A 27315-nucleotide genomic window follows, 5' to 3' on the forward strand; every position below is an offset into this window, starting at 1 on the left:
ACATCCTGTATTTCAGTTTTGTCAGATATCTAGTTTACTCTCCTAGCAGAATGCTTATAGATTACGAAAACTTATTGATCAAAGATACAAAACACTGCAGTGGTCGTGTGTTCAAAATTATCTATGAAAAAAAAACTAAATTTTACCATATAATGAAACAAAAACATATTTTATGATAAGCTAACATATTTGTCCAATAGAGTAAGGATCCTATATTTGCGCCATAGTATATTCTGACGGTTGAGGTTCGTTCACTGGCTTAGTATTGTTACGGAAACCAACCATTATTCCGTGAAGAGTACTAGAATCCTACGCGGTACATAACCTTGCATCAAATGTTTCGATTGTTAAGGAAATTAACACTGTTTAATTTATTTTTTTTTCACTACATGTAGTAATGTTTGTATCAATATTTCGATTCTTAATCACTAAAATGCTAAATCATGTCCTTACGCAAAATAAACTGAATTAAACAGTTTATTGTGTTGGTGTTCCATATTTTACCTTCAACCGTTCATAGTGTTTCTTATCCTGAAAATAAAAACAAGAGCGAAATTACTGAATGTCATACGGACATATTTTGATTCAAAAACATACTTCTTCATTGACAGACGGTTTGACACTTCGTATCGCTGCTTGAAAATGGTTCATCGCAACTTTGAGTTGCTCTTCGGAATCGGCTGTCTGATTATCCTCACTACTGCAGGCCGCTATCGAATCTTTAAGAGTCTGCAGGGAAGCCTGTCTTACTAGACCTGCCAAATCGGCTCCGGTGTATCCCTCAGTTAACCGCGCGATGACGTTCAGATCGACATCTTCGGCCAGTGGAGGTTGAGTGCAATTCTTTGTCAATGCTTTTAAAATATCGATACGATCCGCCTCGGCCGGTAGTCCAACGTACAGAATTTTATCGAGTCGTCCCGGGCGCAGTACGGCAGGGTCAACAATGTCTGGCCGGTTGGTTGCTGCCATAAGGAATACGCCCTTTCGTTCCTCAATGCCATCCATCTCGGTGAGTAATTGATTAACGACACGCATTCCAGAACCGCCTTCTGCACTGTCCGAACGCTTTGGACATAACGAGTCAAACTCGTCAAAGAAGATAACGCACGGTGCAGAGTTGCGTGCGCGCTGGAAACACTGACGCACAGCGCGTTCTGACTCGCCGACGTACTGAAGAATGAATGTTAATTTTAAAGCATTAGAGCGAAAGTCCAATTGAAAAATCACTTACCATATTTAACAACTCTGGTCCCTTTACTGATATAAAGTTGATTCCGGCCTCGTTGGCGACGGCTTTTGCTAGCAGTGTTTTACCGCAGCCAGGCGGACCACAAAGTAGCACTCCTGATGGAGAGCTCAGTCCGAGCAGCTTCAAACGATGTGGAAACTTTACTGGTGCCAATATAGCCAACTTCAACTCCTCACGAATATCAACAAGCGAACCAATATCATCCCATGTTACGTCCGGAACCGTAATGAAACCTTCCCGCTTGGCCGATGGCTGTACTGATTTGATCGACTGCAGAAAGTCTTCTTTCTCAATATATAAGCTATCGAGCTCCTCGTCTGGCAAAGGATTAGAGTGGTCCAGCAGAAGGTTTAGTAGTTTATCCAAGGTCAACATATTAGGAGGGAAGTTAATAGCCGAATCTGCAAGTACATTCTCCTCCAGTTCCTGTTCCATCTGTTCAAAAGAAGGCTCTTCAGCTGTCTTAGTCTGTTCTACCTGAACAGGTTCTGTTTCAGGCTTCTCCTCAGCGCCACTGGTTTCAGCTGGAACTTTCTCAACCGCTTGTGTAGTAATTTCTTCTTCAACCTCTTCAGCTACAACTTTGTCGCCAGAGGTACTACTATCTGCAACCATTTCTACATCTCCATCAATATCCGCTTTTTTTAGGCTTTCATCAGGCTTCTCTCCGTTTGCCTCACCATCATCTTTCACTGCAGCGACAGTAGCTTCACTGTCATCCATTTTTTCACCTTCAACGGGCTTAGCTTCCGCCGAATCAGGCTGTTCTTGTTCCTTCTTTTCTTCAGTGGCAGCCACTTCATCCTTCTTCGCTGAGTCATCCTTGTTCTCCTTAAGCTCATCGATCTTCGGTTCCTCAACAGCTTGCTTTTCAACGGCTTCCGCGGAAGCTTGAACATCATCTTTGTCATCGTCTAAGTTAACCACTTCTTCGACATCATCCTCCAAAGCAACAACGTCATCCGCTGAAACATCCCCGTTCAGATTGCCACCCTTTTTTGCGACCACTTGCGATGCTGCTTCATCAACTTCCATAATTGCCACATCGTCATCATCTTCTTCCTTTCTCAACGTGCCAGTTGCGGCTTCCAGCTGTCTCTTACGACGAAGAACTTCAAGTTCGACCTGTTTTTTAGCTTCCGCAATCAATTGCTGCCGTTCACGTTCAGTTAACATTCTGAAATAAGTGCAAAGAATTAGTTCAGTTTCATATGAATTACTCTGTTACTTTTTACCTTTTGATTGCCGTGGTGGCTGCTCTGGTAGCCAAAGCCAGCAGATCAGCCCCAACATATCCGGGAGTCAATTTGGCTAGCTCATCAAAATCAATAGTTTGTTCAATTTTTAGATTTCGACAAATAATCTTTAGGATATGCGCTCTCGCTTCACGATCCGGAATGCCTAGAGATATCTCCTGATCGAAACGTCCAACTCGTCGCAATGCAGGGTCCAACGCGTCTGGTCGATTGGTGGCGCCGATAACTAACACGCCATCGCCTCCTTCCAGCTTAGACAGTCCGTCCAAACTGCTCAGCAACTGGGCAACAATACGTCGTTCCATATCTTTTTGAGCATTGATACGATTAGCCGAAATAGCGTCGATTTCATCAATGAACAGTACACAAGGCGAAAGAATTGCTGCCTGCTCGAAAACTTCACGGATTCGTTCTTCCGATTCACCTGAAACACCGGCGACTAATTCCGTTGCCGGAATTTCAATGAGACCTATTTTGAGTTGCTAAGGAAAAAATATAAATTTTCAATCAATAAATGTTGTTGGCCGACATTAACTAAAACTTACTCCCGCAATTGCCTGTGCTAGCAGAGTTTTTCCGGAGCCCGGAGGTCCATGCAACAAAAATCCACGCGGCGCCGGTAAGCCGATATGACGGTAAACCTCCGGGTGCTTAACGTGAAGAAGTAACTCACAAAGATCGCGTAGAATATGATCCATTCCGCCCACATCCTCAAAGTTAGTATCAACAAAGCGAGCCCACACTTCTTTTTTGAATCGTTTAGTACGCTGATTACCGGGCGTTTCTGGTTTACCAGCTTGAACCTTGCCATTTTGATGCCCTGCAGAACGCACCTGAGGTACCTGCAAGACCGGCTGCTGGGGCTGTAGCAACGGATTGGAACTATTGCTCACTTCAGAGTTCTGAGCCTGATCCAGCCGCCTACGTTTAGCTTGCTGTACTGCAATGGTATCAAGTGGCTGCTTACGAGGCCCATTAGTACTGCCGTTACTGGAATCAACTGCTTCATCCCCTGACCTGGGTTTGTCGGCACGAACTACCTTCGTAACAGTTATATGCTTATTAGATGCAATTTGAGCTGAAAGTTAAAAAATAGAATTTATTTTTCTAGACTATAATAATTTAACAACTTACTTTCAATCAACTTCATCTGGTCGCAAGTGGTAGAAACAGCTTTGTCCTTATCACGAGAGTTTCCACCCTGGTCTTCCTCGTCACTGCTAATGTCGATCGCTTCACCATCATTTCCGCCACCTCCAGAAGCTGCCATTCCGCCAGTAGGTTTATTTTTATTGTTCATATACATGTTAGTAAGAGCATCATTCATATGGTTTGCATTGCTACCACCACCTTCCTCCATGACTTCCAAATCTGAATTGCCGTCATCTTCGTTTTCACTGGAAGGATTACTGTCCAAGCCGTAACTATGCAGGACGGTTTTATACGCCTGTTCCACTAACATCCGAAACGGCACGGCCTTCCTTCTATTGTACTCCCGATAGCGCTCTTGTAGCTCCCGGGCCATAACCCCAACGTCCACATAAGTTTGGTGAACATTTTCCTCCAGATACTAAAAGTAAACAAAACAAAGCTGAGTATATGTTGTTTTTTCACCGATTGTAACGACAATATGAAAAAGCAATCATTGCATTATGTTTAGAACTGCCGATAGGACCATTCAGAAAAAGGCAATATTGGAATCCCGGAGGAAGCCAATAAAAGATCCAGCACTTCCTAACCTCAAAACAAAAATAGACTCCATTTTGGTTCCCGAGACAATCAACCCAGAGAAGAGAAAACGCTTACAAACCGCAAACTGAACATACCTGCTTTACGCGTGGAATAATCATCGGATCGTACAATCCTCCAGCAGGTTTTTTCTGCAACATCACTGCTGTTCTTCAAAATTACACTGAAACAAGCGAAAAACAGGAAACTCTTTCCACAAGGCAGCGTCGTTGATTCCGCAGTTTTGATAGAAAAATCTTCCGCGAACAAATTTGACACCTCAACCCAGGGGCTTGCGATGGGTGCCATGTTTTTGTTGCCAACATCTCAGCACATCTCGACAAAGGTTGGCAGCAAATCTACCTGTCAGACGGGCGCTATTTCTTGCATTTTTTGAAATAGCGCCCTTCGTTAAGTGGACTGTCAAACACCGTTCGTTAAGATACGGATAGCACCCCGCTGCCTCAACCGTATCTGTGCACACAAAACCAAAAGTACCCAAAGAGCACGTATTAAATACTCAAAATTAGGTAAACAAGACATAGTAACAGTTTGAGTGAAATTTCGAACTCAGCTCTGAGTCAATTTTGCTCAATTATGAGTTGTCGATAATGTACTAAAAAATAAGTAAAAATTTTGTTAGCCGAATTTTTCTCGCAACTCTGCTCTGAGTAAATTTTACGTACTTTTGGATGAAAAAAGTAATTGTGTTGTTTACACTATTCGTTGTGCATGCAGGACGCAAGTTAACCGTCACCGCTCACCGACACCGTCGCGGATAATTTCTATGCGAAATACCAGCTATTTCCAGACAATAGTGAAGATACGTTTGCGGTAACGGTAAGTATTAACTATTTTACATATATTCATAATTGAATATGCTTCTGATGCTTTATTTATTTATTGTTTTAGATTTGATGCGACGTGATTCTCAGGACGTGATGGAACAACTGCAAAAACAGCTAGATCCGGAGAGCTATCAAAAGCTTTCAAGTAAGTATTTATTTCGGTAACTTTTTATGTCTCATAGCTCTGTGTTGGAGAAAGGTGACGATTCGTATTTTCTGGACAAAAAAATACATTGTTTTTCGACGTTTTTCTAAACTTTAGTCTGAAATCTACAAGTCAGCAGTATGCGTCGATTTTATGCAGCCAAGTAGCATCTAGTCCAGTGACGGTCAAACTGCGGCCCGCGGGCCGCGTGCTGTCCTTCGGAATAACCATCGGAAAGGAATTTAGGAAAGGTTTGAGCCGGAAAGCATCCAGAACATGCACGAGTTATTAGGACTAAACTAAGTGACCCCTGTGTCATTTACTCATAAGTCCACCATCCCTCAAATCAGTCAAATTATCCTGAAGGGCCGCAGTTTGGCCATCACTGGTCTAATTTATTCTTCAGGATCCTAAACTCTGATCCACGAACATTATTATCTTTAGATCGAATGTACCTGACAAGTACAAGTACAATATACAAGTACGAATATGTTGGCCGAAATTGTTAGTGACAGTGTTGGTGAATTTAGGTTTGGCCAACATACTCGGCTCTATGAGTTGGACTGGACCTTAATGACCCGCAGACATTTTGTTTATTTCCAACCCAACATATGTGTACGTGCCTTAACATTCCGAATTTCTTAACAAATCATCGTTTTAGTGAAAACCCTTGTGCTCGCAAAAACAACAGTACAATCTGCACATTACGCAGAGCATCGTCAGCGTAGAGCCCGGATGGCTCGTCCTGTTTCAAGCAGTTGTCTCCATTCAACTCGATCATGGATCATTCGTCGCCAATTTCCTAGCTGTCTCAGAAGTCCTAAGTCGTTTTCAACCTGGTCGAGCCATCTTGCGCGTTGGGCTCCTCTGCTCCTTATTCTGGTTAGGTTGTTGAAGGAAACCTTTTGCGCCGCATTGTCGTCCGGCATCCTTACAACGTGCCCGACTCACCGTAGCCTAATGAATTTCGCCAGATTTGCGATGGGAATTTACAGGCAGTGGTTGGACTATGATTCATATGCCTCCGCAACTCTGCTTTCATTTTGTACTCCGCCAAATATCGTCCCCAGCAGCAGCAGCTTCCGTGCGAACAAAGCAAGGACGCGTATGTCCGCTGTGAGTAGCGTCACTGTTCCACGTCTATAAAGAACTACCGGTCTAATGAGGGTTATGTACATTGTCAGCGTCGTATGGCGGTGTATTCTCCTTGATTCTACTTGAATCCGTAGGAAACGTATATTCGTGATGTTAAAGGAAAATCGGTCAGCTATGAGATCGTAGTCAATCTGATTCATTGTACGTTGGTCAGGTGGTCTCCAGGTAGTTTTGTGGATATCTTTTACGTTGGAAAAAGGGGCTTCAGATCATTAGGTGTTTTGCAGCTGTACCAGGTTTAAACCAGATTATTTTCTCTAATTCCAATGTATGTGACAAGAGCAATATTGCAGTTGTCACTCTTTCTCTTTCTCACTCACAGCATTCTCACTGTCGCACTTTTTGTGCCAATCGCATTTTAAGCCTGCGATGTCCAGTAAGGTGCAAAATGCGGCATATCTATCTGTAAATATCTTCCCTACCGACCTGGGCATTCATATCCTGGGTGATAATCTTGATATCCCTTGGCGAAGAGCTGTAGTGTGTTTTCTACAGCCGCATGTAGAACGCTTCCTTCGCATCGTCCCGTCTACCTTCGTGCGGGCAGTGCATCGAAACGGTCCTTTATCCTAAATTGACACATTCTCTAGTTGATTGCGGTCCAATCTGTCACATGATCCTACACTCTACCAATCACTACAAAACCCGTTCCCAGTTCATTGTAGTGCCACCGTTCTGATAAAACTGTGTCTTTCCCTCGCAGGTCTTCTAAATCTTGATCAATCAAATAATGCACGAGTACGGTTTTCCGGACAAACTAACGCGGCTGATCGAAGCTACACTGGAGCGAGTGATGTGCTACCTGCGCGTTTCGGGGACACTCGCATACTTTCGAATCGCGCAGAGGGTTGTGGCAAGGGGACTGTCCTGCATGTTATTCAATATCGCTATTGAAGGTGTGATCCGGCGAGCGGAAATCGAAACGAGATGCACGATCTTCAGCAAGAGTAGCCAACCCCTAGCCTTCACAGACGACCTCGATGTCATTACTATTAATTTTAGGACGGCAGAGGCAATCTACGCCAGACTAAACACTGAGAATGGTTACAAATCAATGCGTCGAAAACCAAATTTATGGTAGGAAGAGGCTCCAGAGAAAGCAGGTTCTCTTTAGGAACCCCACCGGCACTGGAATAGAGGGGCCCAACGTGCTAGATGGCTCGACCAGGGGTGACATTGCGCATCTCGTTTCGAGTGATTTTGGTTCGTTTCGACCACGTTAAACAAATGGGCGACTCGAATGAAAATCACTCGAAACGAGATGCGCAATGTCACCCCAGGTTGAAGCCAACTTGCGTCTGTCGAGACGCGCAACGAATTGGCGACGAGTAGCCCAGGACCGAGTACAATGAAGAGGAATTCTTCATACGGCAAGAGTCATCCCGGCTCTCGGCTGCTAAAGTAAGTAAGTAATATCCGCATCTTTGTATGCCATGGACCCCCGTTTGTTTGACCGTTTTTAATTTGATTCCCACTGGTTTGCACGACGTGCAAATAAAAAGTGGTTCTAATGTCATTTTCAACATGACATATTTGTTTGTACTGACCTAGCGTGTTTATTCTGTTTTACATTGCATTTTTCCAACGATTATGATAGAAATCCGATCGGAGAATGAAATATTCGCTGCTTGCAACTGTCAACTAAATCAAATCACCAAAACAATAACAATGTTGATTTCAGATAATCACCGCCACCGCAATAAAGCATTGCACGCAGATGTCAGTGCGTTTTTTTCGTTCCAGGTTTGACAGTGTTGTGGGGTTTGTTTTGATTACTTATTCGCAAGACCCAGAAGCAAAAAACTGCAAAAATTGCAAAAATATATGTTGTAAAGAACTGCTATCATTTTCCTGCTTCGGAAAAGTCGGGCATTTCCGGTTTCCGCAAACAAGTGGAACGAATTACAAGTGATAAACCCACTAGCAATAAAATTAGGTTACAAAGGGAATCAAAACAAAACCCACAAAAACGTCAAACCAGAGTTGAGGTTAGGCACCGTGCAAAGGTTTATGTTTGTTCGATTTAATCGACGTTTTTCGGCGAAATAAGTACAGTTGACCCCCGTTCGTTTGAACGATTCCTCATGCAAACTAAAGGGGTTCGTTTTTAATTTGAACAACTAGCAACCCTAAATATGCTGAAACTTATATGAACTGGCCGCCCTGCTCTTTGTTATTGTTTTGGTGGTTTGATTTAGTCTCGTTTAGTCGGTAGTTGCAATCAGCGAATATGTTATTCTCCGATCGGATTTCTATCGTAATCGTTGGGAAACGGAATCTGAAACTGATTAAATTAGGATTAAACACGCTAGATCAGTACAAACAAATCGTGTTTATGTGCATTGTCTGCGAAGGCAAATGATGCCATGTTGAGAATGACATTTGAACCATTTTTAATTTGCACATTGTGCAAACCAGCGGGGTTCAAATTAAAAAGTGTTCAGATTAAAAATGATCAAACGAACGGGGGTCCACGGTATGAAGATTTTTAAATACCAGTTAGTCCGGACGTTTCGAGATGATCAGCAAAGACCAGCAGTAGTTCGAAACGTCCGGACTAACTGGTATTTAAAAATCTTGATTCCTATTTCGCCGAAAAACGTCGATTAAATCGAACAAACAAAACAATGGTGGCGGCGATTATCTGAAATCAACATTAGTAAAAATCGACAACAATAACAAAGAGCAGGGTGACCAGTTCATACAAGTTCCAGCATATTTAGGGTTGCCAGTTGTTCAAATAAAAAAATAACGCCGTTAGTTTGCATGAGGAAACCACGGTAAATTGTAAATTTCGTGCTTGGTACGCCTGCGCCACACTCCATCCTTTAATATGCCGCCCAATGTTGCGAATCGAGCCAGAAATCAACGATGCCACACACGCGAGTGAGTATGAGAAGCATAGCTTTCAACGCTTACACCGCTAACGCAGGCGTAAAAGAAACAACCTCCGTTGCTGTGTGCAGACATTTTGTTACCGAGGGGCAAGACACTTAATAATATTATCATATATTAATATATTAGGCCGTATTAAAGTCCTACAAATGTATAACTTTATAGGGCTTTAGGTTATATTATTGGTGAGAACGGTAAATATGTATATTAAGGTTGAAAAACTATTTCCATAGGGAAAAGTAATATATTTTCAACAGTGTCTTGCCCCTCGTCTGCTACCTACACTCTCGCGCTCGCACATCCTTACATCATCTTTCTGCATAGTTTATTCGCGAGTCAAATAACTCGTGAGCAATCAGCTGCTCGTGAAGCTACTGTTTTACCTGACTCACTACGAATATGCGTATTATTGAAATAAAACGTAACCATACGTTTTATTCGTTTATAACGCATATGCAGTTAATATCGATAACAAACGATTTTTTATAAGTTGTGCTTTTGTTATTGCATTTAATTTGTAAAAAGTTGAATGAATAACAATTCAGTTTCACAATACAATTATTGCGTACTACTGGCACTTGAAATATAACGTTTAAGCACTGAGAACAGACATCCATTCAGGAAAAATTTTTTCGGGAATTCTAGGATAAAATTTCAAAATAAATTCCCCTAATACGCAAGCGTCACCACCACTAAAGTTTCCCAACTAAATGATTGTTTTGATTTGCACACTGACAACCTTTGGCTCCTTTGGCGCTAGTATATATGGACTATAAGCGTTATGCTAGCGCCAGTAGCTAGCTGTTGTGAGTTTAGTGTAGAATTTTATGGGCCTTCAGCGACATCACCACTATAGTTCCCAACTAATTTGACATAAGTTTTATCCAAGTGGGAACCTTTCGCTTGGATGTCTGTTCTCTGTGGTTTAAGTACGTTATTTTTAGTGATCAAAATTAACGGTATTTTCGATACAAGGGCAATATTTTTCGAAACCTTTCGAACCAACACGATCCCGCGAACACAACGCATATTCGCAGTGACTCAGGTAACACAGTAGTGGCGCACTGGGATACAAATTCAAATTTTGCATTACTTTTTCTTTTTTTTTTATTTTCGCCCTCGATTCTACTTACGGGCGGGAGTGAGTCCTCGCGAGTAATCGGTATCAGCAGCTCGGGCTGCAACGACGAACGAGAGCGACGATTGAAGCTGTTAGCTAAACACGCACTCGCAAAAACTCGTTGCAGTGCATGAATAAATAACAGCGAGAGTCCGAAAGGGGTGCTTATGCCGGCGGCGTATTCGCTAGAATGAGTACGCGTGTGTGAGAAAATTGGATCACAGGAGTTTGGGCTTCGCAACACTGATGCCGCCAAGAATTGATCGCAAAATTTTACGCTCAAAAACACCAACAGCTCGTCGGTCGCCTCTTCCAACGTCCAGCCACTGTTCGTGGTCGTAGAGCACTACGTGGAGAGTTAGCATCTTATAGAGCGCGAGTTTCGTGTGCAGTTACAGGCTACGGGATTTCAGATGGCTACATAACCCGTAGAAGACACTATTAGCAGTTAAGAGGCGAACCAGCCGCAGGCTGAAAACCTCTAATATAGAATTAAAAAAAAAACTATTAGCAGTCGCTATCTGCACGTCTGGTCTTCGAATAGCACCTTTTAATGCAATGTTGAATAGCAAATTTGATAGCCCTTGCTTCACAACTTCTAACATTCCAAACAAGTCCGATGTCTCACTAATGCCGTCCTTTGATAGCCGCTTCGCCATTTTCCAGCTCTCTAGCTGCTTTTTTAAATTCGTCCAAAGCTGGTGGATCCACTGCTTGTTCATCATCCTCAATCATTTTCATATTACTGTTGACAGCTTCATCTTGTTCGCCATTCAACAGTACATCAAAATGTTGTTTCCAACGCCTGGGTACCTCCGATCTTTCGGTAATCAGATTCTGCTCCTTGTCGTTGCACATAACAGGATTTGGCATGGTTTGGTTCCTGATTCCGTTAATCGTTTTAAAGAAGCTTCTCGTTGCTCGTTTTAAAGAAGCGCCTCCACAAAAACGCGATCCCAAAGCGGCCATTTCTGACGGCGGTGAAGTCTCTTTTTGGCACCTGTAGCATCTTGGTATCTCTCTGCTCTGGCGTGTCAAATTTAAAGCTAATATGGGACTTCTGGCTCGATTCTTCTCATCAGTCACCCGCTGGCACTCTGCGTCAAACCACGCAAATCTCGCGCTGTAATACTGATCGCATCGTGGATGTGTTTCACTGCTCGTCCAGGTTCCCTTCAATTTGTTCACCGAACCGCTCATTAGGTTTCCGAGAGCACTCTACAGCAACTTTTTCCGCTGATAAACCCCGAATTTTCAGTCATATCATCCTCGTTTATCTCGATTTGAATACGTTGGACAACCGTGCCCGAAGAGGGGATTGTATGCATTTAATTAAGCGATTGGAAGTGGCCATGACTTGTAAGTGACCATTGTTAAAAAGCGCCACTATGAGAAATACATTCTCAATTAAACCCAAATTTGAAATGCCGTTACGGCATATGAAGTATCGAATACTGAGTGTTTTTTTCTATTTTACAACTTTTATTATTTTAATATCGACTTCTACAATGATTACGGGTACTGGTAGGAGTTGCAATCGAGATATACAAACCAAATGGTTTACTGGGATTCTACAATGATTACTGTAGGGAAATAGTCCTGCAACGATAAAAATGAACATAAATTTATGTTCATTTTTATCGTTGCAGGACTATTTCCCTACAATTACGGGTACTGATAGGAGTAGTATGGTAGCAAATGGAAAAATTTAGTGAATTTTTATACTATATTACATTTAATTCACAATATCAATATTTCTAGCGATCGATTTTTGGGGTTTGGTGACGAATCCGCTCTACTGCGTACTAGCTCTTTGGTCTCGATAGTTGGGAGGCAGGTGTGACTGTGTGTTTCAAAGCTTCTGTCGACTATCGCGAATGTCCAGGTCGTCTTGCGCTCAATTTTCTTTGTAGACCTATCTTGGGACACTGCATAAATGCCAGGAGGGTGAAAGATGAAATATGTCCCATGGGTCGAGCGAACAGTTGTAAACTACTGATGGTCCAAGATTTGTCTTCCTATTGATTCATTTGTGGTTATTTGTGTTGGAAAATTGATGGTGGGTGCACGGTTGAGGACAACCAGTGTTAAGCAGGACTGACGAGACCTTCACTTTTTCACTATACTACAGACAGTGGACCCCCGTTCGTTTGAACGATTCCTCATGCAAACTAACGGCGTTACTTTTTAATTTAAACAATTGGTAACCCGAAATATGCTGAAACCTGTGTGAACTGGCCGCCCTGCTCTTTGTTATTGTTTTGGTGGTTTGTTTTAGTTGGCAGTTGCAAGTACGAATATTGCATTTTCCGATCGGATTTCTATCTTAATCGTTAGGAAAACGACATGTGAAACCAAATAAACACGCTAGGTCAGTACAAATAAATCGTGTTGATGTGCATTGTCTGCATAAACAAATGATGTCATGTTGAGAATGATGTTTGAACCATTTTTAATTTGCACGTCGTGCAAACCAACGGGGTTCAAATTAAAAAGTGTTCAGATTAAAAATGGTCAAACGAACGGGGGTCCACGGTATTACAACGCAAGTATCTCTCAACTCTCATCATCATTATCATCATCCTCATAATCATCGTCATCATCGTCATCATCGTCATCATGATCATCATCATCATTATATTTAAAATATGACATTCCGGCCTTTGACAAACAGATCTCAGAGTCAGTTCGTGGAAACCGCGCAGGGCCGGAACGCCTCCGTTTGCGGGCTTAGACGTGTCGGCTATGCTTGGGGCTCTATCTGTGTTTTAGTGGGCGACATTGCCTATCTCGTTAGGTAGAACTGGTGTTTGAGGTCTCCCTAACCCTTTGTTAATGACATAACAAAAGGGCCCAGCGCAGAGTTTTATACGCTCTTAAGCGACCAGCTGGATTACCCGAAAAAAGACTTATAGGGTAATCAACGTAATGTACCCAACAGGAAAAAAAACAACGTATTTTGGACTGCATCAGCAGCTTTATATAATTTGGGCACTTACAAAAAAAGCTGCTGATGGGGTGCAAAATAGGTTGGTTACCCTACTGGTCAAGTTATTTTATACTTCATATGAGAGAGTAAATGAAGATAGAATTAACAAAAGGGCGAATGTCGCAAGCGTAAACAAACCGAGTGAGGGTTGATTTTCCTATGCTGGTCCAGCAAAAAACAACTCTCACCCGTTTTGTTTACATTTAATGTATTTTTGTGAGAACGAACATTGGAAAAAGTTTTTCCTATATGCTCGTTCTTTACAAAAACACATCTTTCGGGTACTTTTTCATTTCGACGTATCTGATAATGAGAGATTCTCTTCGTGTCCCCTCTCTTCCGCTTTTTACGGCGATACTAATGCATTTTAGCACATCAGCTTTGCATGAGATGAATCGGTTGCCGAAGTCACTAGCTAGCTAAATGTTTTGAAAATTGTCTTTTCAATGCTTTTAGTTCCGCCGTAAAAAGCGGAAGAGAGGAGACACGAAGAGAATCTCTCATTGTCAGATACGTCGAAATGAAAAAGTACCCGAGATTTATTTATATTTTGTCTATTTGTTTATTAATAAACTAAACTTTATTTCATTTGTTTTTTAAAAATCTTTGATTTTGCTTACAAATATCCTGAGAATATTTCATTCATTAAAATTGATTTTTTTTTATTTTGTATTTTTCAGTGAACAAAATAACTTATGAATCCTTGATGCAACTGAATGACGATGATCTAATAGAGATGAATATACGAGAGAAAGGTCCGCGAAAGTTGATCATTACTTTCATAGAAAAGAATAAAGTAGAAAGAAACGTAAATGAAAACGCCCCAGATAACTTACAACAAGAGGTATAATGACTGAAGTTTTTGAAGCGTCTTAGTAGAATACGAAATCTAAAATTAAAAAAGAACAAAAGACTTATCCAATTTAATTCTACTATGTATATTTTATTCACGACAGATACGTATTTCGCCTACGGCTTGCAGGCTCCCTCAGTGTCTGTTTTCGAAAACAGACGCTGAGAAAGTTTTCTTCTTTTTTAATTTTAGAAGAGGTATAATGAGCAAGTATAAAAAAAATAAAAATACTATTTTTTTTATAGACGATTCGTTCCATTCTTGCTAAGGAACCAAAATTCCAAAAAACACTTACTCGTCAGCTTGACTACGAGATCGTACCAGATACAAAAGGATTGCTGCATTTGAATCGAATTCTGACGAACCACTTCTTCGAAGCTCGCATTCTTCAAGAAAGAAGGTTTGCGTTTCCATAGGGGAATGGAAAGTGGTAATTGATTTTGATATTTTTTGATTTTTTTTTAAGATATCCATCCTGGCAAGAAAAGCAAAAGCTGGCTGAACAGATTATTGAAGCTTTTCCACACCTTGATCAAACACGAGTAAACGCACAGGCACCAAGAGAGGTATGAAAAGGAAATGTACAGAATTTTTTACATTATTTCTGTGAAAGAAACATTGTGATGAATTTTAGTTCAGTATGTTTATACCTCTTCTCTTTTCGTCTTTTAGTCTTTCTTTTTTTGGAAAAATGGAGGAAAGGGAAAAGGTCCGCATCTCGGAATAATTGAAACGCGATGTTCGAACATGAGGAAGGACGTATCTCCTGAAAATCGTTTATTCCAAAGGCCTAAGAAATCAAGCATAGTAATTCCTGAAGGAATTCACGAGAGAGCAGTACGTTTGGCTATTATGACCGGAAATACCCAGAATGCGAAAATAATCTCCGACGAAATGATGCATTGTTTTCCTCTTCATCAGTATTTGCTGCAAAACAAAAATGAAAATGTGACACAAGAAATAATAACAACTTTCCCCCATCTCTTGGGATACAATGGAATGATGGTAAATATTGCACATACAGTAAAGATTTGTATAACGCAATGGGTGGTGCTGTACGCCCATCGCGATATCTCAGCTGTCCATTAACCAACAAAGTTGATTTTTGATAGTTGACTAGGTTATACCACATGCCAACAATGTACCAAAAATCAACTTTATTGGTTAATTGACAGCTGAGATATCGCGATGGGCGTACAGCACCACCCACTGCGTTATACAAAACTACACAGCGTTATGCAAATTTTTACTGTATATGTAACTCAAACACTCATTTAATTAAACACTTTTTTAGATACAACAAGCCTACGAACGATTACATATAAACTACAATAAAAATGCTGATTTGGAAAAGTTTCTCTCTATTGGATTACTAATGGATCAGGGCGGGTGGAACAACATTACTGATAGTATGTAATAATTTAATTTTATTTTTTTATTTAAAATGTAAATGATATTACATGCACAAATATGTTGGCTGAACACATTGGTAAACTCAGATTCGACTAACATGCTCGGTTCTGTGCGAACATCACGAAACAAACTAAGAGCTCAAAAATGTTCAACTCGGTGCACGGCTCTAATTAGAGTCATTAATGACTTGGTCGACATTTCGGCACTAACACCTACCTTCTCGCGTGCGCTGACTGCTAGTGGGCACAACCTTCGGAAAATATCAGCATGCCTTTGGTAACTTTACAGTGGACCCCCGTTCGTTTGAACGATTCCTCATGCAAACTAACGGGGTTACTTTTTAATTTGAACAACTGGTAACCCGAAATATGCTGAAACCTGTGTGAACTGGCCGCCCTGCTCTTTGTTATTGTTTGGTGGTTTGGTGGTAGTTGGCAGTTGCAAGCGCGAATATTACATTTTCCGATCGGATTTCTATCTTAATCGTTTGGAAAACGAAATGCGAAACCGATTAAACACGCTAGGTCAGTACAAACAAATCGTGTTTATGTGCATTGTATGCACAAACAAGTGATGTCATGTTGAGAATGACATTTGAACCATTTTTAATTTGCACGTCGTGCAAACCAGCGGGGTTCAAATTAAAAAGCGTTCAGATTAAAAAAGGTTAAACGAACGGGGGTCCACGGTATTCTCGTAAAGTTGACATTTCCACCTTTGATTGTTGTTGTAGAACCATCAAGCGTACGTGAGGGGAGTTGCCAAAAGCAAATAAATGTTTTCAAAAAGTGTACCTACTAGCCGCCATTAGGCTCGCGAAAAGGTGGATAACATTTTTGAGTATGTTTCATTAGATTTCGTTGTTTGTCTATTTATTATTACTTTATACTAATTCTTATAAGTTACATGTGTTATCTTTTTTTAATGTTCACAGAGTGTCTCAGAGGAGCCTTACGAATTATGAAAAAATTAACAAACAGAGGTATCAAACGATTCGCCGAAGAGTCTACGTCCATGTCTTTGGAAGAAATTACAGCTGCTCCCTTAGTTAGATGGTTGAAGGTAAATTTGATTATCATAATTGATTGTAGATGTAATTTAAAATTTCCAACTTACAGCCTGATCTGGAAACAACTCCAATACAGAGAGTAAAGATGGCCAACCTACAGAACACAGCCTTGCCGCATATCGCTTGTGTTGCCGAGAAGTTTCAGGAAGGAACCCTATTTTTAGTCGTCTACGGGCACATTATAGAGTGCGGCAGTTCCTCTATACAGGCGATCGATGCCTTCTTTAAAGCGTTTGATGTTCTAGGTGCCCCAGTGCCTGTTCTATTAAGAAAACTTTACGATTTTATTTCTGTACATTTATACAAAACGTTATGCTCATCTGGCAGCACAAAAGTTGCAGAGCTCTCTCTTATTTTCGAAGAATATGAAAAAGACTGAAGACTTAAAATTGTTATTAATCAAATAAGTGAATAAATCGCTAAAACTTAGCTTAATTGGCTAAATTCCAATTAAATGTTTCACTTCGTATACTTCTTCAAATTTTCAGGAGATGCCGAAAAATCCTTTTTTAATGCCTGCGGAAATAACCTAATTTTTGAGTAGTATTTACTCAAAATTCATCTTTATATTTTGAGTAGTTTTTACTTATAACTGAGTATGGCACCAGATGCCTAAAATTGAGTATAGAGCTAAAACTCAAATTTGAGTTCCCACACCGAAGCATCGATTTGAGTAAAATGAACTCAAATTTGGGTACCTTTGGTTTTGTGTGTGAAATTTACTTTTACGAGTGTATGTACCTTACCTGCAAACTTCGAATTTCACATCTACTAACAAGAGAACCGGCTGTCAAAACTCAATGAGATACACGCAGGTGTAGTAATCCCCCGAAATCCGCACATGAAGTGTCGACCAACATTTGGAAGGGGCGGATAAGCCAACTGTCAAACAGAACGAGTGAGAGTTATTTTTTGCTGGAGCAGCATAGGAAAATGAACTCTCACTCGTTCTGTTTGACAGTTGGCTTATCCGCCCCTTTCAAATGTTAGTCGACAAGTATTCCACCACGCACACATATTGCCCCTTTTATGACTATTTAGACTACTGTGATAATCATTTAATGCAACGTACCGCATTTTGCACTGTTAATCTGACACTAGAGTGGCTTTTAGTTTGATCTACTAATGAGTTTGACTTCTTTTTCCTTCTTCCCCTTCTTTTTCACTTCATTTTCTTTGAGCGAAATCGTGTGCGAGATTCGACTGTGACAATCGTGTAAATCGGGTAGTCTAAATAGGGGCAAATGTCGCAATATAAAGATTTTTTGAAATTAGCAAAATTAGCTGTGGCCCGCTTAGGCGCGTCCGGCAGAAATCGAACAAATCCGATCCGATTCTGGCAGAAATTTCGCCTCGGTTTTTCTGCCGAATTTCTGTTCGATTTCTGCCAGAGGTTTCGAATAAAAACGGGTTTTGTACCAATTCAGCTTTCCCTCCTTTTTTGGAGGGTAGCGGCACGAAGCGTGCAATAAACAGGTTAACAATTAAATTATACTTGCTTTGTCATGTTCCATATTATTCTCTTACCTTTTGCCTGAAACTGTAAAACTGATGAACCACTTTGGTCCTGCCTCAAAGTGTCACATTTGACAAAAAGAGAATCGAGCGAAAAATGAAGACTGGTTCTGTTCGATTTCTGCCAGGCATCCGACTTTTTTGTAAGCGGGTATAATTTAATTGTTAACCTGTTTATTGCACGCTTCTTGCTGCTACAGTCCGCTGCTGCATGACGTCATGACGGCGTCCAGAAATATGGCAGAATGTTTGTCAGAAAAAGTTTTTCGCTGCCAGATTTTTGTTAGATTTCTGCCGGACGCGCCTAAGCGGGATACGATTGTTATTTACCAAGGGGTGAGGTGTTTGACAAAACGGCATTACGTAGTGTTTGACCGAGACCTTATTTTTCAACTAACAAACACGAGCAACCGGATTTCGGGCAGTTTTTCCGGTTTTCGAGCAGTTGCAAATTTTTTTTTTGAAAAATCTGGCATCTCTGGCAATTATTGCTTATTATTTTTTGTGAATTTGTGATTCGTCTTTTGGTTGTGACCGAACAAAATCGTAAATTTTTACCTTGGTAAGTTCATTTAATCCGCATTTTATAACATATTAAAATCTACCAAAAGTTCTGTTTAAAAAGATACTTAAGTAATTTTCTTTTTCGTAATATGCAACATCGTGATTTGCATCAGAAATGGCCAGCGTTTGCATTTTGTCAATATTTTACGCAGTGCGAGTACCAAGTAGACTAAAATTTTATAACGTTCCAACCATTCTATAAACATAATTAGAAGTTTATGTTCACAAGAATTTCTATGATAAAACAATGAAAAATGTAATAGAATAGAAAAAATACCTTTCACTCGGAAAATCCCCTGCCAGTGAAATGCTAAGTGGAATGCATGGGTATGAGTAGGTGTAAGAAATTGTTTAAACAACCACTTCTGAGAAATCATGTTTGAACATAGTTGATATGATGAAATGAGCTTAGCCGAACTTAAAAAATTGTTCTTATATTGGAATTTGATTCTGTGGGCTGTCTCGTATATTTTGACGTAGAACTACGTCTTACCGCCGGGTGTCAATCCAAAATTTGGATTCAACCCAACGTCACGAAAGAATGAAAGATTTTGACCGCTAATATCTCTGCCAATTATGAATGGATGTTCATCGTTTAGATACCGATCGACTCAAAAGATGTAGCAATTATGTGATTTCAATTCCAACATTCTTTTTCAATCACTTATTAGTAAAAATTACCGAACAGTATCAAAGTCAAGGTGTTTACTGTGATTTCGATTACTTTATGTTTAGAAAAAAAAGCAACAAAACCCCCTTGTCCCAATAGGTCGAAGTTCCAGTTTGATGTCCTGAAAGTAAGCAATTTTGTTAAAGCATAAAACCACTCCTTCCTTTCAACCTAGTTTATTTTTAAATATTGAATCTAGTCTAAATTGATGTCCTGAAGGTGAAACGTCACAGAAAAGTGAGCAGCAGGCCTTTCCTTTTGCCAGATTGTATCCACATTCGCGACTACCAAGTTGCTAATATTTGTTTGGGTTTTGCGTGAGAAAAAAGTGAAGGAAGTATTTTTGCTTTTGTTTTCACGCAAGTTTTGACAATGGGTTTCCGTGTAAGTGCGAACAGGATTAAAAATCTCTTTAGCTTACGCAGTCGCGAATAGGTAGGGTAACCAACGTATTTTGGACCCCATCAGCAGCTGTACATAATTTGGACACTTCCATTTGATTTTGCTGTAAGTGTCCAAATTATGTACAGCTGCTGATGGGGTCCAAAATAGGTTGGTTGCCCTACTGCAAGATTTTTTTCGGAAATGTCTTACAAGCAAACACAGCTGAAGGAATATTTGTGCATGTGAAGTAACGCAGCAATTCTCAAAGTGAGGAAAATCAGCGACTCTTTTATCCGAGAATAGCTTTGAATGTTTCAATTGCTGCTTTGCATCAGTTAGTTGCCTGCAATTCTTTACTATTCAATAGTCAAGCATTAATTTCTTTCGAAAATAAAGGAGAAGACAAAGCAGAAGGGATCCGTAGTGGTGCTAACGTTTATTTGACCGTCAACTTAGTTTAAGGCAGTAAGGTACAAAACAACTTTAACTTACTTAGTAGCCTTCAATCATTAAAATGAATAAAACGATCTGAAAAATCATCGACTTGCAAAAATTTGGATTTGTCAACCTGTAGCACAGTCAAGCCATTTTAACATAACAATTTTTTGATATCTGGAAAATACATATATATGTGAATAGCGTTTGATATTAACGAGAGAATTTGGTTAATAGCAGGGTGCGTGAGGGAGATACGGTTCGTTAATTGGGTATTGGTTAGTTGGGCCATGCTCCAACTTGAATGTCAAAATTCTATTGAACTTTTGCGTTTAAAAATTTCAAACAACTGTCAGTCGGCCCAATTAGCGAATCAGCTGAAGTGCAGTCGTGACCCAATTAACGGATTCAGGCTGTACTCCAATTCTGCCACTTGTAAAAATGTTTGTTTTTGCCATCACAAATTACTCAAAATACATACCAAAAATACAATACAATTATATAGCACTATTATTTACTTAACGCTATTTTACGCCACACATATGTCAATGAAAGACAAGTCAAGGTTTCATCGTAAAAACCCGCCTAACGTAGTTCTACGCCAGCTACTCGGTTGTGTCTGGAATACAACCTTTCTGATTTTTGTAAATAATTTTGTAATTAATGCAATCTTATTTTCATACCAAATGACGATTAGACACATTCCAGCGTTACGGGACACAATTTGCACCCATTGTTACCGTGTGAATCACCTCCTGTTTCACCAATTTTTTGGCAAATATAGTTGATTGCAAGGAAAATTGTACCATCCAAAGTGCGATATCGCTCATAAAAGTGCTATTTTACTTTAAATCGTTTCGGTATCTTCGGCGCACTTCGCGTTACATTCCCAGCAATTCGCTATGTGCGCGAATGTACCACCTTCCCAAGTTTGTTCTATTTGTGAAGTCTGTGCACAGGTTTGTTAAAGAGTGAAAAGGATAGACAAAACTTTGCATCAAATCTTCACAAACTTTCCATATGGCAGTTCCATGAGAGTACAAGAGATCGATTTGTGCTTACATAGCGAATAAGTGCGCCGGAAAGACCGAAACGATTTAAACTAAAATAGTACTTTTAAGAGCGATTTCGCACTTATTGATTGGACAATTTTTCTTGCAATTAGCAATACCTTCTAAAATAGTTGTTTAACCCTCTAACGGGCAACATCGTAAAAACGATGCGATCGAGCAAATGTTTACTTTATCATGAAAGTACACTCAAAAGAAGCTCGAGTGTTGATTTTCATGAGAAAATATTTATCTGGAGGATCTGGAAATAGTCCAATTTCTCTTTTAGTTTTTTATGCCTAATGCTCTACCCAAATATTTTTTCAGTTCAAATATCTCACAAAATTGAAAAAAAGCATGTAAATTACTCATAGGAAAAGTTTGAGATTGAACGTTTTGTTCTAGATATCCTTTTTCTTCAAACGTAAAATAGGAGATTTTCGCACCATAATTTTTTTCGGAATTTTTCGCAATTCTTGTTTTTGAAAGATGATAACTTTTGAACGCATGGTCAGAATGTAGTGATATTAGTATCAACATGTCAGGAAATCTGTTCTGAACATATTTCTCATAATGTCAATTCAAGAAAAATTTCGCATGCGGCTCTGGAGCTCCAAAAGCGAAGGCCGTCTACAGACGGTCTTACCCGTTAGAGGGTTAAAGAGCCTTTATTCTCCACATAGAATACCTTCAGGGATTTGATGAAACAGGAACCGATCTGCATAGTAGAGATAGTATTCCGTAACGCTGGGATGTGTCTTAGAGAAAAAAATGTATTTCCTTTTTTTACTTGAAGTTTGAAGGAGATCTGTGTAACTTTTGAGTTTTGTAAACAAAATGTAATATTTTATCACAGACAAACAGACGAGACACTCGAGTTAATTCCATCGTCCAATCAAAAATCATTCATTTTTCAAAAAAGCATGTTTCGCAACATGGCCACACCGCAGCGCGCGAGTGTTGCTTCGAGTTTTCAGTATAAAACCATACAAATGTAAAAACCCTACATCATAAAACACTGCAAATGCAAGCTAATCCGCAACATGCATAACAGAGGGTGTTAGTGTGCAATCAAAATGTGTAGGACGATGGTTTTTAAAGGATTTTCTTCTATGTGTATAGTCAGTTGGTCAATGATTTTGTGTTCTTATCAGGACGGTGCTTTGTTCACAAAACTCAAAGATTAAAAAAGTTTTCTCCAAACATCGAACATAAAAAGTCTGTTTCTATGGGTCCGAGGCCCACGAAGTTTCAAAAACATGATTTTACACGAGCGGAGCGTTGGTTACATTTAGTTTTTACTATCAGTTTTCGAAATAGGTACCGTGCAAGCACCATATTCAAAACAGTGCCTGATTCTGAACAGTTGCAAATTTTGCATAAATAATTACAAAACTCTGGCTATTTAAACCATTTTAATAATATGAAATCATCAGATGTAGTGATTAAATTGTTTAAATAGCTAGAATTTCACTATTCATGAAAAATTTGCAACTATTCCGAATTAGGTTCTGTTTTGAATATGGTACTTGCACGGTACTTGTAGGATTTTATTTTTCATTCACTTCCCCTAGTTGGATCGTCGTAAATGTAATGTCAAAACCGTCGAAACTTCCGGAATGAATAAATGAATTTAAAAAAACTACAAGGTATACAGCCCTAAGGGTTGTACGAAAGGGTGACGTCGGACTATATCAGATCATCAGATCAAAGACTAATGTAAACTGCATTTCTGGCATATGTATGTTTATAAGAATCTGTGAGTGCCATTGTTTAAGAGAATGTTTAAAAGAGAAGAACGAAATATTCAGATTCAATTCTTCATTTAATGCAAGGGTGGCTTTGAAAATACGTGGACGGGGGTTCATAAGTACACTCAAAATAATCCACACGTCCTTTCCACGTGAAAAATCACTTAAATTTCTCTACAGGGGGTTATGTGACTTTCACCTGATTGTTATTGGAAAAAATTATAACATCTATCTGATTTTCTCGTTAACGCATTAGCACTACCTGAAAATCACGTAAATAGTACAGGAAAAGCTAGATGGAAAATATTCGCATAACTTTTCCTGCGATTTCGACGTGAAATTTATTTTGAGTGTACAATGTCTGCAATCTTTGAGACATAGCAATTTCTTTTAAAAATCACTTGTGTGCATCATAAAGGTTGAAATGGTAATGAATTATCCCCCTACCACAGGGGTGACGGGTCTCAAAGCATCATAAAATAAATAAATTCATGTCTCCAAAAAACCCCACACGCCAAATTTGGTGCCATTTGCTTGATTAGTTCTCGATTTATGAAGAAATTTGTATTTCATTTGTATGGGATCTCCCCTTCTTAAAGAAAGCAAAGTTTCTAATCCACCATAGAACCCCCCTGTTAAAAAACGTTTGGCTCTCATTATACCATAGAAAAAATTCTTGTCTTCTAAAACCCCCACATGCCAAATTTGGTTTCATTTGCTTGATTAGTTCTAGAGTTATGAGGAAATTTGTATTTCATTTGTATGGGAGCCCCCCTTCTTAAAAGAAGACGGGGTCTCAGTACACCATAGAAAAACATCTTACCTCCAAAAGCTCTCACAAGCCAATTTTGGTTTTTTGCTCGAATTGTTCTCGAGTTATGAGGAAATTTGATTATTTGTATGGGTTCCCCCCCTCCTAAAGAGAGAAGGGGTCTTAATTTACCATAGAAATAATTCTTGCCTTCTGAAACCCCCACATGCCCAATTTGGTTCCATTTGCTTGATTAGTTCCCGAGTTTTGAGGAAATTTGTGATTCATTTGTATAGGAGCCCCCCCCCCTAGTACGCCCCCTTAAAATTGCTCTCTTACTCCCCTAAAAAATTGCTGGTCATTTTATCTATCCAACGACATATAAATTGTTCAGCTTCGTTCGGTAGTTTAGTAGTTATTAGCATTTGAAATCTTTCATTCAAACGTTACACATCTATTTTCGTTTTCACAAAGTGCTACCCAGTCCCAGAATAGTAAACAAAGACGTAGTCCTACGTCAAAATATTGAAATACAATTTTTTTATATACGAGTTTGGTATACATTGAATGAATATTTATTCTTTCGTTTACTCATAGATTAAATTCCTGCGTCTGGCTATTTCATCTCTTAGATTACTCATAATGCAAAACAAATCAATGTGTAGCGAGAATTAAGTTTATGAGTGTAGTATAATATTATTTATGTTTCAATTTGTCTGATTGTAGAATAAAATGGCAGAAATACCATACCAAAACATGGAAGGTTCTAGTCAGGCAGCAAAAAATCTAACGCATCTCGACCCGGAAAGTCAGGTCGAGATTCGCGGAATGACTTTCTCTGAAGAATCAATCAGAAAGGGATTCATAAGAAAGGTTTATCTTATTTTAACTGTAAGTATAACAATGCGCCGCTTGTAAGCCATAAGCAACAAGAACCCCGTAACAAAACTTTCACGTTTTTCAGGTCCAACTTGCAGTAACCATGGCTTTTATATCGCTCTTTGTGTACAGCGAACCTGCTAAGCTTTGGACTATCAACAATCCATGGATTGCAACGACTTCTTTTCTCACGATGTTTGCAGTTCTTATTATAATGGCATGCTGCGGTGAAATTCGACGTAAAACGCCCCATAATTTTATCTTCTTAGCACTTTTCACCGTTGCGCAAGGACTAATGCTTGGAATTTTCACAATCCGTTACGAAGCTCAAGAGGTAAGATCAGCAACAGATTATTGCAGGAAATGTTTCGACCTAATTCCGGAATACTTTAAAGGTCTTCACTGCAGTTGGAATCACTTGTGCTATATGTTTGGGACTAACTTTATTCTCGCTGCAAACCAAATGGGATTTTACTATGATGGGCGGATTTTTGTTTGTCGCTTTATTGGTAGTATTTGTATTCGGCATCATTGTGGCATTCTTCCCTGGAAGTGTGGCAAGTTCCGTGTATTCCGCCTGTGGAGCATTACTATTCTCATTGTACCTGGTATACGATACACAGATGATGATGGGTGGCAGTCACAGGTATTCAATTAGTCCGGAAGAATACATATTTGCTGCACTCAATCTATATCTAGATATCATTAATATATTCCTTTTTATTCTGCGTAGATAAGATAAAAAATGTGTAGAAAAATGTTCTTGACAACTCACGATTTGAAATTATAAAACATCGATAGAAAGCAATTAGAGTTATAACGTTTAATTATTATTTCCTAACAAAATTGTTAAATACTGAAACATTGTTGTGCGACAATTTTGATGACAAATGCAAATTTGGCTTTAGTTTTCAAAAGGTCGCATAATCAACCCTTTTGCATGCATTATGCGACCATCTGAAAACTAAAGCCAAAAATGAAAGAAATAGGTTTTTATTACTATCGTCACTTACACATTCTCATTTTCTTTAGTTTTCTGCCTAAGAAAAAGTAGGACATATAGTTTTGTTTTTGCCCTGCATTATTCTGAATGAGACTTAATTGAATTTCAGGCTTATACCTGTTTTTGTTCAAATTATAAATATTCGAAAATATCACCAAACTGTATTCTTATTCGAGTTTTCGAAAATCCCGTGTCAAATATGAGGTTGAAGCTATCCCAGGTAACCAATAAGCATTTCCAATGCAATTTAAATGCAAGCCAATAAGCATTTAAGTTGCCTTAAACGATACTTGAATGCTATTTTGGCAAAATATGCGGCTACTTTACTGCTAGCCCTCTTATAGTGCTGACAATGCTTATTTGCAGCTAGTTACCGACAAGAAGAATTTAAATATAATTGTGGATGCCAATTTACAACAGTTATGCAGTCAAAAGGCTGATAAACAGCAACCTGCAGTATAAAACGCCAGGGATGCTAATAAACGTTTGATTTACTGCTTATATTAATGATTATTGGTTACCTGGGTAGGGTTGAAGGTGCTATGAATTTCCATTCATTCTACTAGTCGAAATACACTCGAATGTAGTATGCGGTCATGAACGAGTGACTACGACACTAATTATCAGTGTCCCTATTCTCGTGGTCACCTCACTTCACTCACGGGCCCTATTGTTTTATTCACCTTCAGCTCACCTTACAGTCCCCATCGATCGGTGAACGGTCGCCTAGGTGACTCGAGTCGCTCGGAAACTGTGCTTTTACCTAAAAAAATTAAGGTAAGAAGAGAGGAATAAGGCCCCATATTGCGATAAGAATGACGAGACGAGGTTGACGAGGAGTGAGGAAAAAAATCAGAGAGGTTGTGTACAAGACACGACCGCATATAGGTGACGCAGGACTACGTAAGTCTCTTTGTGGCGATAGTGGCATATATCCATGCATATGCATATAACGATCCTTCATGTATACATGCTACATGCAGCATATTTCTGGTTTGTTGAGAATGTTAATAGCGCCTTAAATCTTACTTCAACATCAAACAATATTTAGTTAGACATATATGTATTTACAGCATTATCAATATATATATGTATATATAGAATGCCCGTGTCGCTGCATTGCGCGTGGTAAACATCACACATGTTCAGATAATGTATTTACATTATATATGCATATGTGTGTGCCTGAGATGCATCAAAAGAGGAATCTCATTGTCAAACTTTGACAACCAGTTTAAAATTTCAAATAAGGCTGCCAAGTAACGCGATTGGAAACTTCGCTTGCTTAAAATTTCTGAAAAATCGGTGCAAAAGGACGCAGTTGTGGGATTCAATTCATCCGGACGAAAAGAACACAGCGACGAGCGCACTGATGACAGCACCAACCAGCGCACAGATAAAGAACAGATAAAAAACAATGAGCAACTTTGACAATGAAGTTCCCGATTCCCAGACTTAATACAGATTGTGTGCATCATGTTTACCACAATGAGTCCTGTAAAAATCAGAGGGGTTGTGCACAAGACACGACCACATAGGTGACGTAGGACCACGTAAGTCTCTTTGTAGCGATAGTAGGATGTATCCAAGG

General features: G+C 39.5%; 3 protein-coding genes across 3 annotated transcripts; 2 read left to right on the forward strand and 1 right to left on the reverse strand.

Moving 5' to 3' along the window:
• Window positions 1-9: 9 nt before the first annotated feature.
• On the reverse strand, window positions 10-4487 carry LOC128738772 (nuclear valosin-containing protein-like). Its single transcript, XM_053834131.1, has 7 exons — window positions 4335-4487; window positions 3643-4078; window positions 3054-3586; window positions 2488-2990; window positions 1235-2429; window positions 598-1173; window positions 10-531 (listed from the first exon to the last, which is right to left on the reverse strand). The coding sequence occupies exons 1-7, from the start codon at window positions 4395-4397 to the stop codon at window positions 478-480; spliced, it is 3360 nt and encodes a 1119-aa protein (XP_053690106.1). The 5' UTR covers window positions 4398-4487; the 3' UTR covers window positions 10-477.
• Window positions 4488-5177: 690 nt separating this feature from the next.
• On the forward strand, window positions 5178-17102 carry LOC128736178 (uncharacterized). Its single transcript, XM_053830659.1, has 8 exons — window positions 5178-5229; window positions 14069-14232; window positions 14487-14641; window positions 14708-14807; window positions 14914-15246; window positions 15536-15650; window positions 16589-16716; window positions 16773-17102. The coding sequence occupies exons 1-8, from the start codon at window positions 5178-5180 to the stop codon at window positions 17100-17102; spliced, it is 1377 nt and encodes a 458-aa protein (XP_053686634.1).
• Window positions 17103-18712: 1610 nt separating this feature from the next.
• On the forward strand, window positions 18713-25872 carry LOC128736926 (protein lifeguard 1-like). Its single transcript, XM_053831438.1, has 4 exons — window positions 18713-18800; window positions 24569-24733; window positions 24807-25055; window positions 25117-25872. The coding sequence occupies exons 2-4, from the start codon at window positions 24575-24577 to the stop codon at window positions 25456-25458; spliced, it is 750 nt and encodes a 249-aa protein (XP_053687413.1). The 5' UTR covers window positions 18713-18800; window positions 24569-24574; the 3' UTR covers window positions 25459-25872.
• The last annotated feature ends 1443 nt before the right edge of the window (window positions 25873-27315 follow it).

This window comes from Sabethes cyaneus, chromosome 2, assembly GCF_943734655.1.
Source record: "Sabethes cyaneus chromosome 2, idSabCyanKW18_F2, whole genome shotgun sequence".
NCBI lineage: Eukaryota > Metazoa > Arthropoda > Insecta > Diptera > Culicidae > Sabethes > Sabethes cyaneus.